The sequence below is a fragment of the Notechis scutatus genome, chromosome Z (genome assembly GCF_049901735.1).
Source record: "Notechis scutatus isolate UNSWTSFEM ecotype Mainland chromosome Z, rNotScu1.2, whole genome shotgun sequence".
Classification (NCBI taxonomy): Eukaryota; Metazoa; Chordata; class Lepidosauria; order Squamata; family Elapidae; genus Notechis; species Notechis scutatus.
In genome coordinates this window covers 119,569,008-119,582,233 of record NC_142025.1, presented here as the reverse complement: position 1 = coordinate 119,582,233, position 13,226 = coordinate 119,569,008, and the positions used below count along the sequence as shown (strand labels likewise).

At 46.1% G+C, this 13,226-nt stretch overlaps 1 protein-coding gene across 1 annotated transcript in view; it reads right to left on the bottom strand.

Moving 5' to 3' along the window:
- Positions 1-871: 871 nt before the first annotated feature.
- Positions 872-13,226, bottom strand: part of KCNAB3 (potassium voltage-gated channel subfamily A regulatory beta subunit 3) — a 37,140-nt gene continuing 24,785 nt past the window's right edge. Inside the window, 3 exon segments of the mRNA XM_087945610.1 lie at positions 872-2,062; positions 3,354-3,442; positions 5,966-6,086. Coding sequence (XP_087801736.1) covers positions 1,973-2,062; positions 3,354-3,442; positions 5,966-6,086 — 300 coding nt within the window. The 3' untranslated portion in view covers positions 872-1,972.

The following is a 13,226-nucleotide window of genomic DNA, read 5'->3' as shown; positions in this document are numbered from 1 at the left end:
AAAGAGGGAGGGGAAGAGAAAGGGGAAGGGAAGGAGCGAAGGGAAGAGGGAGGGAAGGAAGGAAGGAAGGGAAGAGGGAGGGGAAGAGGGAGGGGAAGGAAAGGAACGAAGGGAAGAGGAGGGAAGGAAAGGAACGAAGGGAAGAGGGAGGAAAGAAGGAACGAAGGGAAGAGGAAGGAAGGAAGGAAGGAAGGAAGGAAGGAAGGGAAGAGGGAGGGCAAGAGACAGGGAAGGAAAGGAAGGGAAGGAAGACTGAAGAGCTGAGAACCAGAACTGGTTTCCGCACCCTCAGGAGTCCCCCTGACCCACAGGATCCTTTGGGGGACGCGCACCCCAGGAGGAAGGGAGACATTCTCTTCCCTCTCAACTTATCACTGCCTCAGGGGAGCAAATTTTGCTTTCCTGTTGGCGGCAGCAGAGGAATCCAAATCCCTCCCTCACCGACCAGCTCTACTGCGGCGGTTTTCAAACCCAACAACTTTCCGATGGGCGAACCTCAACTCCCAGAACCCGAAGAGGGTGAACGTCCTTCAAGTCCTGACTCAGTTTCCTTCTGGGATTGCTTTTCCCCTCTCTTCTCTGGTCACCTGCCTTGAGATACCAGGGATGTCAAAAAAAAAAGGGGACGAGATGCTGGCTTATGACTGTAGGATTTCCTTTCCCCCCCCACTTTCAAAATGCACACCCTCCTAACGTATACAAGCCAGGCTTTGATGACAAGATCACAGCCAGGCTCAATTAAGAATGGAAAGGGGAAATCCCGAGGCTCGGCTGGACAAATTATTTGCACGAGCGACGGAAGGAATAACCAGGAAGACCAAAACAAAAACGAAAGACTGAGAACAAAAAAAAGCAAACTCGGGAAAAAAAAATTAAATTGGATTTTAAGGGGAGGTCTGTTTTTCTCCCACTGTGGGTGGTGATTTTTGTCCTGGTTTAGGCCAATCTTAGCCCTTGGGCGATGCCTCTCGGTGACGACAATGCTGGTGTTCACCCCAGACTGTATTGCAAATGGGGATGGTTTTGTGGTTTTTCAGGCGTGCGTTGGGACGACTACCTCCAGGACGTCTCCCCCCCGCCATCCCGACAGGAGACCCTGATTGGGGAAAGCGGCTCGCCACGGGCCACAAATCTCCCAAGGGAGGAGGGAAACCAAGCCATGGAAAACAAACCCAGAGACAAACACAGGACGTAGGCCAGGGTTGGGATTCAGAGGGTTTGGACCGGTTCAGGTGAACCCGTTGTTTCGGCAATCTGTTGGCTCCGGCCACCCACCCCAGCGCTAGTCCTATATTTCCCTGTTTGGCAGCACAGCTGTTTTACTCACCGGGGGCTGCAGCAGGTTAGTTTTAGAGCTGAAGATTTGTGGTTTTCAAACGCAGTGCACGCGCAGCTCACCGACCTGGTTGTTACACCGGTTGAATCCCACCACTGGGCGTAGGGGACCCACGCAAGGGACAGAGGGTTGCAGTGGAAACCGAGGCTACCTTAACACCCAGACGGATCCGAGGTTCTCTTAAGACGGAGATTGTGCTTATTTCTCTAGGTTGCTGCCCCTCACCCAACCCCTTCCAACCACCCCTCCGGAGGAAGCCAGGCCTCCCCGTACGGAAAAGGGGTTGCACTTGCAGCAGCCCGGGCACCGGCCCAGCCAGGCCAAGGCCGTCTGTGTGGGGGGGGTGTTTCCCCGCCAAGCGCGATTGCTCATGCCATAGATTTGAACTCGAGACTAAGCAGCCCCTCCGCGGGTGGGAGAGCAGGATGATGCAACTTTCTGCTTCACTTGTCTTGGAAGAATATGGATATTTTGTAGTTCATGCGCAAAGCAGCTCGTCTTGGGCCACCCCCGCCCTTGTCGAAGGCAGCAGCTGGTGGGTGGCGGGCAGGGGTGGGGAGGGATGGGAGACGGACACGGGGGGGGTCCTCAGAGGAGCGGGAGGGAGGCGAGTCTGGTGGGGCCACGCCAGCCCTCCTATGCCCGGGACTCCTTCTTGGCGTTGGGTTTGTTCCCCAGGACTGCGTCAATTTCTTGGATGACTTGAGGGGTCAGCTGGGTCAGGACCTGTCGGGGAGAAATTGGGGGAGGGGGCTCAGCACGAAGAGAGAAAACAAAATTGGCTACATGCTCCTCCCAACCCCAGCATCACATCTATTATTACGGCTGCCTTCTGGGTTGTTTCGAGGGAGGGTCTCTAAAATAAAGTACAGGGACGCGTGGTGGCTCAGTGGCTCAAGACGCTGGGCTTGTCGATCAGAAAGTCCGGCAGTATTGGCAGTTTGAATCCCTAGCGCCCCGTGACGGAGTGAGCTCCCGTTCCTTGTCCGGGCTTCTGCTAACCGAGTCGTTCGAAAGCGCGCAAAAAAAAAAAAAAAGGCAGGTAGAAAAATAGGGACCCCTTTGGTGGGAAGGGAACAACGTTCCGTGCGCCTTCTTTGGCGTTTAGTCCTGCCGGCCACAGGACCACGGAGACGTCTTCGGACAGCGCTGGCTCTTCTTCGGCTTTTTTTAAACGGAGATGAGCACCGTCCCCCAGAGCCGGAAACGACTAGCTACGGATGTGCGAGGAGGGGAACCTTTACCTGGTACCTTATAAAATTTCACGAGTGCAAAATGGCAAGCCGGCTAAAAAGCACACCTTTGGGAGGAAGGGGCAGGTGAGCCTGCAGTTTCCCCCAAGAACCCCCTTGATTGCAACCCCTTTATGCTTGATTTTCTCTAAGTGGTTTGGGGGGGCTTGAGAGGGGCTCAGGGATGCTTGGAAGCTGGTGGTGGGAAGCTGGTGGTTCGATCTAGCAGCTGGATCTAGAACATGGATAGCAGGGCGGGAGGGAGACTGTCTTTACCCATAACTTCCATCTTTACAGGGTTAAATGCAGCCCCCACCCCCCCACTGAGCGATCGATCCCCAGATCCCTGGCCTCCTCCTCCCCCTCCCATTTCCGCAAACCCCACTCTCTCCCCTAGCACTGATAATATTACCTAGTTGGGTGTGGTGAAACGTCTGCAAAAACACTACCAAGCTCAGAGAGCATCAAAGACCCCACAGTCCTCCTCCTCCTCCTTCCCCCCTCCTCCTCCTCCCATTCCCATTTCTGCAAACCCCACTTCCTCCCAAGCACTGACAGTGTTCCCTAGTTGGGTCATGAAACGTCTGCAAAAAACCTACCAAGCTCAGAGAGCACCCAGGACCCCACAGTCGTCGTCCTCCTCTCCCTTCCCACCTCCTCCTCCTCCCATTCCCATCTCCGCTAACCCCACCTAGCACTGATAGTGTTACCTAGCTGGGTCATGAAACGTCTGCAAAACAACTACCAAGCACCCAAGACCACCCCCGGGGCCTCCTTCTCCTCACCTGAATGGATCCCAGGTTCTCAATGAGCTGCTCGGTGCTAGAGACCCCCAGAAGCACGGAACTGACCCCTTCCGAGCGGAGACACCAGGCTGTGGGGGAAGAAAAATCCCCCGCCCAGAAATAGGTCAGAAAGGAACAAGTTTAGCATCTTCTCCCCACCTTTCTAAAATCACTGCTCAGGTGTGAGTGTGATCACTGCGTCTCATCTCCGGTGCATCCAGAGACCGTTTTCGGCAGGTCCTTCCTTGCTGTGAATCTGCTCCAGGGGCCGTTTTCGCAGCCCAAGAGGGTCACAGCTAAAGCATCAGAAACCAAAAGAATGTTTCTGACATAATCACATCTATTCACACTTTCACTCGTCTCAGATACTCTTTGGAATCACCATTCTTGCCTATTTTCCGCTTCCGCGGTTTAAACTAGAATTGTGGCTTTTCCTGGGGTGGCTTTTCTTGCTTAACAGAATAACAGAGTTGGATGGGACCTTGGAGGTCTTCTAATCCAGGGGTCGCCAACCTTTTGGACCTCAGGGACCACCAAACTCATCATTTTAAATCCTCCAGACCAAGAGACCCTGGCAAAAACCCTCCAAAAGTCTGCAGGAAAATTCCCCACCCCGTTTTCCTAGTGATCAATCGTTCTTTATTTGGGATCGCAGGATACTGTCTCCATTCTCAGGGGGAGGGAGGGAGAGAGAGAGACTTTTGGCTTCATGCAAGGAAAGCAGCAGAAGCCGCAGAATTCTTTCTTTTTCTCCCCCAAACTCCGCCAGAAATGAGTCTTTGTGAGACTTGTCGCACCGGCGCAGCCTCTTGGAGCAGGAGGCCTTGCAGGATCCCAAAGACTCATTTCTTGGGGGAGAGAAGGAAAGACTTTGGCCGCTTTCCTTGCGTGCAGCCAAAAGCAGAAGAAGAAAGAAGCGGAAAGAAGCAGCCCGGTGGCCAGGCCAGGCGCGTGGGGGAATGGGGCAAGTTCCCCCCTTCCGCCCTTTTCCCCCTTCCCTCACTACCTTGTGTTGTCCGCAATGCAAGCGACACAAGCCTTGTGTTCCCTGCGGGCCATGTGGGTAGCACAGCCTTGTGTTCCCACACAGCCTGGATTAATTGCTTTGGGGGTGTGACATTTCTCTGTGGACCACCCAAATTTTCCCACTGGTTGGCGACCACTGCTCTAGTCCAACCCGTTGCTCAAGCCAGAGACCCCTATACTATTTTAGATCAATGGTTGCCCGGTCATTTCTTAAAAACCTCCGGTGTTGGAGCACCTGCAAAATGAATACCCAACCCAACCACTGAGGAACGCAGTGACAAAAAATGGCCGTGCAATATAATCCGTGGGCAGCCTGCAGTTGCGCACTCCTCCGAATGATTTTCAAAAGACCTTAACCCGTTGCTTGGAGAACGTTTCACCCTGGGGCCAGTGGTTAGCCAGAAAATGCCGGGGCTGGGCCTCGTCCCCCATAGACGGAAGCCCCACGGAGAAGGCCTCGTCCGAATCCCCGGACGGAGAAGAACGACGCCTGCCTTGGGGTGTTGTTATAAAGGGACACCGTGACACCACTCAGTCTAACCTTTGCTGTTTGCTTCTGTTAAGAATTGCTCGCGCTATTTTGCTACGGTTAGGAATTATTCGTCAGGATTTAATTCTGTAACCCTCCCTTCTTAAGAATTGTATCCTTTGCTATCTGGTTCCTCGCTTCTGTTATTCGCTTCAAAGCTAGGTGAGACAGAACAAAACAGTTGCCCAGGAACATCCTGCTCCATAGACAAACGGGCAGGGTTGGGTGATGCTACCGGTTCACCCTGGTTCGGGTGAACCGGTAACTAATTTTATCATTTTTAATTACCGGTTCAGCAAACCGGCAAATCCCACCCCTGGCTGGCCCCACCCCCCACTTCCCTCCCAGGAGTCACCACGCGGCCGGTTTTGGATGCCAGGGCCCACGCGGAAGGGAGGGCGAAAAACAGGCCTCCCAGTGGCTACAGAAGGCCAGAAATGGACCCGTTTACGGCCTTCGGAGGGCCCCCGGAGCCTGGGGAGGCCGTTTTCACTTTCCCAGAGGCTTGAGGATGGAGGAGGATGAAAATGCCCCCCCACCCCGGTGCAGGAGGCCAAATAGGCCACGCCCACCCAGCAACCAGGAAGAGAAACCGGTTGCTGAAATTTTCGAAGCCCACCCCTGCAAACAGGGCCAGAGAAGGGTGCCTAGGAGCACGGACACACAAGGCTACAAGGAATGTCCTGTAAGATAGCAAAGAGCATGGACAGAGCATGGACAAAGGATGCTCCATGGATAATTGCACGGTGGGGGGGAGGCATGGACAAGACATTGCCATGTTGGGTAACAAACTTTTATTTCTAATTGGCTAAATTTGGGTATAAGACATTGGGGCTACACTCACTTAGGCGCGGCTTTTTTTCCTTGCATACTTTTTGTCTGTATGCACGTGGAATAAGTCTACCCAGCTCTTCTTTGTACAAATAAAAGCTGTTGCTTTTTAAAGCCTCTCCTTGAGTCTCACTATCTTTGGCGCCTCGGAGACTCAGGTAAACTCTGGGACCTTACAGTTACAAAAAGGGGACGTGCACACCCACCCATCCTCCAGCATCCTCACCAATGGCCAGCTGCGCCACGGTGCATCCCAGGCGTTCGGCGATGGGCTGCAACGCTTTCACTTTGCTTTGCTGCTTCTTCCCATCTTCACTCTGCAGCTTCTCCTTCAGCCACTGGTAGCCCTGAAAAAGGAGGAGAGGGCCGAGAGCGTCACGGAGGGTCCTTATTGACCAGCAGGCTGTGAACCTCAGCTTAGCTCACTGAATATCTGTGTCAGGGTTCCAGCGATTGCCCTCATTAAATCATGAGCCTCGGGCCAACCTTCAAAAGATTTCAAAAGATTTATTAGGAGCAACATGCCGGCATTAACCTTGATGGAGCCAATTCTGGCATACGTAATTTACAGTCACCTGTGACCCTGTTTCCCCCCCCCAACCTCTCCCCTGGGTGTATCATAAGATTCTCCAATGAAGCATGTCCATGGGCTGGATGTCATCAACCACATTCTCCAATGAAGGATTTTAGTGGGAAGAAGATCCGGTAGCCTAGCTACAACCTTTTAAAGATAAGAGAGGAATGTATTTCTGGGTTTTAAATTGCCATAATGCTCCTTCGGAGTTCCACCCCTCCCCCTTGTTTATGGCAACTCGAAAACAGGCATAGGAATGTTTTACGAGTTGACAATCTGTTTGGAGCAAAACGATCCCACCCTAACCCTTCTGGGGATTAAAAAGGATCTCCTAGGTTGATGAGTCAGTTGTGAGACTTGGAGATACAATGAAGCCTCGGCTGAAGACAGAATTTGGGGTAGGGGGGGAGGAGAGCTTAAGAGGTGATTTCACTAGTGTCACTTACCACCGGCAAAACTAACCAACATGTTTAAAAACATGTCCGCTAAATGTTGGAAACGAAATCAAATTCCGGGCACATGCTACCACATGTGGTGGACATGCCCAAAAGCAAATAAATAAATAAATAAATAAATCTGGGCGAAAATACATACATGGTTGGAAAAAAGAGTTAAGGCAGCATATATACAAACCAGAATTGTTTTTTGTGAGGCATAATATCAGAAAAATATGATAAGGGAAATGTATATTTAATATTACATGTTTTGACAGTGGCACAAATTGTATTTGTGCAGTACTGGAAAAAAGGAAACACCTACAGAAGAAGAGATCATTAAAAAAAATTAGGCTGTGCAGAAATGGACAGACTAACAATGAAGATAAAAGAAAAGAAGACACAGAATATTTTCAAACTTGGGGTTTGTTTGATCAATGGTTGGATAATAGAAGTAGAAATTAGGAATTTAATATTGTTATGTAAATAAACTGACCCAGACAGTACACTGTTCACTAAGCAATTATTGTATACAAAGAGAAAATATATAAATAAATTTTTTTAAAAGAGAGGATTTCACCTCACTTCTGGATCCAAGTTTCATGACGCTAAGCTCATGATCGGGATGAAGCATAATAAGGGCTTAGCGCTCCTTGGGCTTAGTGAAAAAAACCAAAAGGAAATTTAGAATCTAGAATGGAATAATGATTGGGAGTCAGCAAACCAATATTGTTAGGAATTTTGCCCTGTCAATGCCACCTTCTCCAACGTGGTGCCTTCTTCCCACACATGAACGATAAAAATATTTTCATTAACAACTTAGAGGAGGGAATAGAAGGGGAACTTACCAAATTTGCAGATGATACTAAGCTGGCAGGAATAGCTAACACCCAAAAAGACAGGCTCAAGATCCAGATGGATCTTGACAGACTTGAACCCTGGACCATATTTAACAAAATGAAATTCAACAAGGAGAAAAGGAAAGTCCTACACTTAGGCAAGAAAATCCAAAAGGACACATACAGACTGGGTGAAACCAGGCTCAGTAGCAGGAACTGGGAGAGGGATCTTGGAGTCTTAGTGGACAACCAGCTAAATAGGAGCCAGCCGTGGGCAGCAGCAGCCAAAAAAGCTAATGCAATCCTAAACTGCATTAATAGAGGGATACAATCAAGATCAAGGGAGGTACTAATACCACTCTATAAAGCCTGAGTAAGGCCACACCTAGAGTCCTGCATCCAGTTTTGCTCACCACATTATAAAAAAGAGGTTGAGACTCTAGAAAAAGTGCAGAGAAGAGCAACCAGGATGATGAGGGGACTGGAGACTAAAACATATGAAGAACGGTTGCAGGAACCGGGCATGGCCAGTCTAAGGAAGAGAAGGACCAGGGGAGACAGGAGAGCAGCCTTCCAATATTTGAGGGGCTGCCCCAGAGAGGAGGAGGAGGGGGTCAATCTATTCTCCAAGGCACCCAAAGGCCAGACAAGGAATAAAGGATGGAAACTGAACAAGGAGAGATTCAACCTGGAAATAAGGAAAAACTTTCTGACAGTGAGGACAATCAACCGATGGAACAGAAGTTGCCTTCAGAAGTTGTGGGAGCTTCATCCCTGGAGGCTTTCTAGAAGAGATTGGACTCCCATCTGTCAGAAATGGTGGAGGGTCTTCCGCTTGGGCAGGGGGTTGGACTAGATGACCTATAAGGTCCCTTCCAACTCTGATTATCTGTTATCTGTAAACCCTAACAGTTTGTTTGTTTGTTTATTTCTTTGTCAAGCAAGTATTAGATAACAGGTGTAAGTATAAACATGATTATGAACACATGAAATGGATATGAATAAAAGGGGAACATTGGGACAGGGACGGTAGCCATGCTGGTGCACTTATGCATGCCCCTTGCAGACCTCTTAGGAAAGGGGTGAGGTCAACAGTAGAAAGTCCAAGGTTAAAGTTTTTGGGGATTGGGGTAGAAACCACAGAGTCAAGTAGTGAATTCCAGGCATTGACCACTCTGTTGCTGAAGTCGTATTTCCTGCCATTGAGTTTGGTGCGGTTTACCCTGAGTTTGTATCTATTGTGTGCTCGTGTATTGTTGTGGTTGAAGCTGAAGTAGTCATTGACGGGTAGCACATTGCAATGAATAATTTTATGTACTACGCTTAGCTCGGACTGAAGGCGGCGTAGTTCTAGGTTGTCTAAAATGTCAAGCCCTGGTGGCATAAGGTATTCTGTTGCGGGTAGATGAGTGAAGAACTCTTCTCGTGAAATATCTCTGGACTCTCTTGACTGTATTAATATCCTATATGCAATGCGAGTTCCAGACAGATGAGCTGTACTCGAGAATTGGTCTAGCAAATGTTTTGCATGCTTTAGTTAGTAGTGTAATAGTATTGGAGAAAAAGCTACGCAGGATTAGGTTAACACTTCTTAATACCTTTTTGGCTATGTAGCTGCAGTGCGCTCCAAGTTTGCCTATGTAGTTACAGATAACAGATAATCGGAGTTGGACGGGATCTTGTGGGTCATCTAGTCCAACCCCTGCTCAAGTTGAAGGCCCCAAGTTGAGGACGGTGGCTTGAAGGCGCTCTGCATCTCACTTACTTTGGCCATGTCATACGGGGGGGGGGGGATTTTACCGGAAAAAGCAATTATGTTTGGAAGAATTAGTGGTTAAAAGAAAACTAGGTGGCCAAAAACCCATGATGGCTGGACACCCTTCAAAGCTGATACCAGCCAGAGCATATAAAACTCAAAGAAGAAGTCTTTGCAAGGTTGGAGGACACGCAAAAGAATATGGTGAATTTTCTTAATATAAATGGTGATAGTTGACAAAAATGATTAAATCCGAATAGAAACACTATTTCCACAGCAAGGAAGGTAAAGCAGAAATGGTTGCAGTGTTTTATTCAAAGAGAATATATTTAATTATGTCTTTTAATTTGGAAATCACTTCTGGATTTTGTGCTGATCAAAAAGGAAACTTTGGTTTTGCCGATTACATATACATGTTAGATATTAGATATGTACACAAACACACACACACACACACACACACACAAACACACTAGTTTGATACCCGTGCTTTGCTACGAAACTATGTGATCGGCTTAGTTTTTTGGGAGGGAAATAAGGGGGGGGAAATTCTGACTCTGCCTACCAGCATCCATTGGTATTCATCTGGCTAGCATCCAGTCAGTGTATGAGAGAGTTGAGGGCTGTTTGGAAACTGAAACAGTATTTGCTGTGTGAGCAAGGAGACAGCAAGGAACCTGGGCGTGGCTTAGCTCAACTGTTCTGTACTAAAGCTGCTTGCTGCTGTGAAACTGAAACTCCTCTCCCCTGGTTGTGTTTTGCCTTCGGAAGAGATTTATTTTCAGGTGGGGAGGGGGAGTAGAACTCATTAGCATCAGAGCCTGTTAATAATAATAATAATAATAATAATAATAATAATAATAATAATAATAATAATAATAATAATAATAATAATAATAATAATAATAATAATAATAATAATATAGGAAATACTCTAAATGCTCTGAGGGTCATTTGGAAAAAATCCCTTCTTAGCGAGCCCCTAGAAGCCAAGAGGAATAGACGTGCCCAATTTCAAGTTTGTAGGGTTTACGGTTCTGGAGATTTTGTGATGATGCGTGAGGAGGGGCCTTTTGCTTTTATATATATATGTGTGTGTGTGTGTGTGTGTGTGTGTGTGTGTGTATATATATATATATATATATTTGTTTTCTGAGGTTCTGGGTATTTGTATGTGGATCTTTGGTTATTCGGGTTTCTCCCGCGTAGATTCAAAGTATCTGAGCAGCGTTTGGCGAGGTCCCACTCGCCATCTTCAGGCTGGTGCTGGCTTAGTGCCAGTGCAAGCAGTGCAAACACTGCTTGCACTGGCACTAAGCACCAGCCTGAGTGGCGGCAGGGTTCGCCAAACGTGCTAACATCAGCTCAGTGAATCTTGCGCGAGAGAAAAGCAAGTAAAGATCCATATATATATATATATATATATATATATATATATATATATATATATATATATATATATATATATATATATATATATATATATATATATATATATATATATATATATATATATATATATATATATATATATATATATATATATATGTATGTATGTATGTATGTATGTATGTATATATATATGTATATATGTATATATGTATATATGTATATATATGTTTTCATAGATTTTCACGGGTACAGGTATGTAGGTCTAGGTGTGTTTGGGTCTTTTCCCGTGTAAGAAAACTCAACAAAACTCACAAGGCCATCACACAGCCCATTATACCAACATCAACTCCATCAACCAATCTATCTGTTTGTATCTTTGTCCATTGTGGATGAAGTATGTGTTGGTTAGGCAGTGGTTGGTCAGATCTAGGATGTGTTTGGGGGGGTTGTATTTGTTTCGGATGGCTGTCAAGGCTTCTTTGATGGGTACTATCTCCACAACAAAACTCACCAGGCCATCACACAGCCCATTATACCAACATCAACTCCATCAACCAATCAAGAGGCAGCAGCGCAGCCAACCAGCCCAGCACACCAGCCCCTCCGCCAGTATTTATAGAGAGCGAGCAGCTCGATCACACTGCTTGCACTGGCACGAAGCTGAAAGCACCAGCCTGAGGATGGCGAGTGGGACCTTGCCCGGCGTCACCAAGATACTCTTAATCTTACAGGAAAAGACCCGAACACACCTAGACCTACATATCTGCCATCATCAAGCTTCTATATTGTGATCGTCTGTGAGTCAGACTTTCACAGCCGTTTCTGTTTTAAATTTGGTGCTAGCCTACTGCTGTGCCAGAATGGTTTTTCTTCACAGCAGTAGGCTAGCACTAAATTAAAACAAGCGACTGTGAAAGTCTCAGACAAACACTATACAGAAGCCTGATGATGGCAGATGAGATTCTGCGACGTTGCTACAGCTTTAAAGCACAACTATAATGGCGTGGAAAATACCGAACAAAGCTGAATACCATACATATAAATACCCACGAAAACTTAAGAAGATAGATAGATAGATAGATAGATAGATAGATAGATAGATAGATAGATAGATAGATATAGAAATGGCTAGTTATATAGAAATGGCTTGTTATATACTATATATCTTCTAGTTATATAGAAATGGTTAGTTATAGACTAACTTTTTAAAAGTAAAAAGTTGAGGTTGTTCTACTGTGCTAAAAAGAGTCAGAAGTCAATACTTTTTTCCCCCTTTTATCCCTCATATTTTCTTTCCCCCTCTCTTTTTCCTTCCCCTAATTTCCTATGTTTTATTTTCCTTTGTATTTGATACTTCAATGAAACAATAAAAGTCACGAGAGGAAGAGGTGGAGAGACCTGGCCAATAGAATCACCAAGAGTCGGATACAACTGAATGGCTATCACACCATCATCATCCTCATCATTTGAAGGCAGAAGGACCTCGGCCAATTCCAGAGGTTATGGACCCACCCCCAGGATCCAGGCTGACCAGAAGACCCTGGAAGATCTCCACACCTACAGTAGAAGACAACCTTCAATCCCAGAAATTCTTAGCAAAGAGATTCTGAGCTGGGAGGACTTGAACCCCTGCTGGAGGAGGCTGTGTTGCATTTCAGCAATCGAGAATGGTTGGGATCCTGAAAGTGGGCGTCGCTGGCGTCGCGACGGTACGGTTTGCAATCGAGCTCCAAGATTGCAGCCGATATCTCAGCCCCTGGTCGGTCCAAATGGACCTAAACCGTCCCGTAGAGAGGGTGATAGTGAAGGGCACATCCTGTGGATCCCAGGGACATCGCAAAGTCCCTGGTTGATCCAGGAGAAGCCCTTTTGCCAGCGGCTGAGAGGCAGCCTTTAAGCTGCTGAAGTTGGGACAGCTCCGGAACGGAAGAGACTGAAAGAGAAAGTGTGTTGGCTTGGGTGAGAACTTTTTTTTTTTTTTTACTATTATTCTGAGACTTAGAGGACACCCTAAGAAATAGGGAAATCTGTAAAAGTTTTGACAGAACTGAGTAAGCGGCGGTTTTTAAATGGAAACGTCAAAGTGAGGCTTGGGTTTTTACTCTTTCACTTTTTTTTTCTACTGGACTTCTATCGTGATTTAGCTCTGTTAACTGGACTGGTTTTTTCATATATACAGTTATTCTTTCTTCTCTTTTTGATTTTTAATTTTTTTTAGATTAGAGGCTCCCTTTAGTAATCTTTTTTTTTTATATATATATTATATTATATTATATTATATTTTATATTATTATATTATATTATATTATATTATATTATATTATATTATATTATATTGTATTATATTATATTATATTATATTATATTATATTATTATATTATATTATATTATATTATTATATTATATTATTATATTATATTATATTATATTATATTATATTATATTATATTATATTATATTATATTATTATATTATAATATTATATTATATT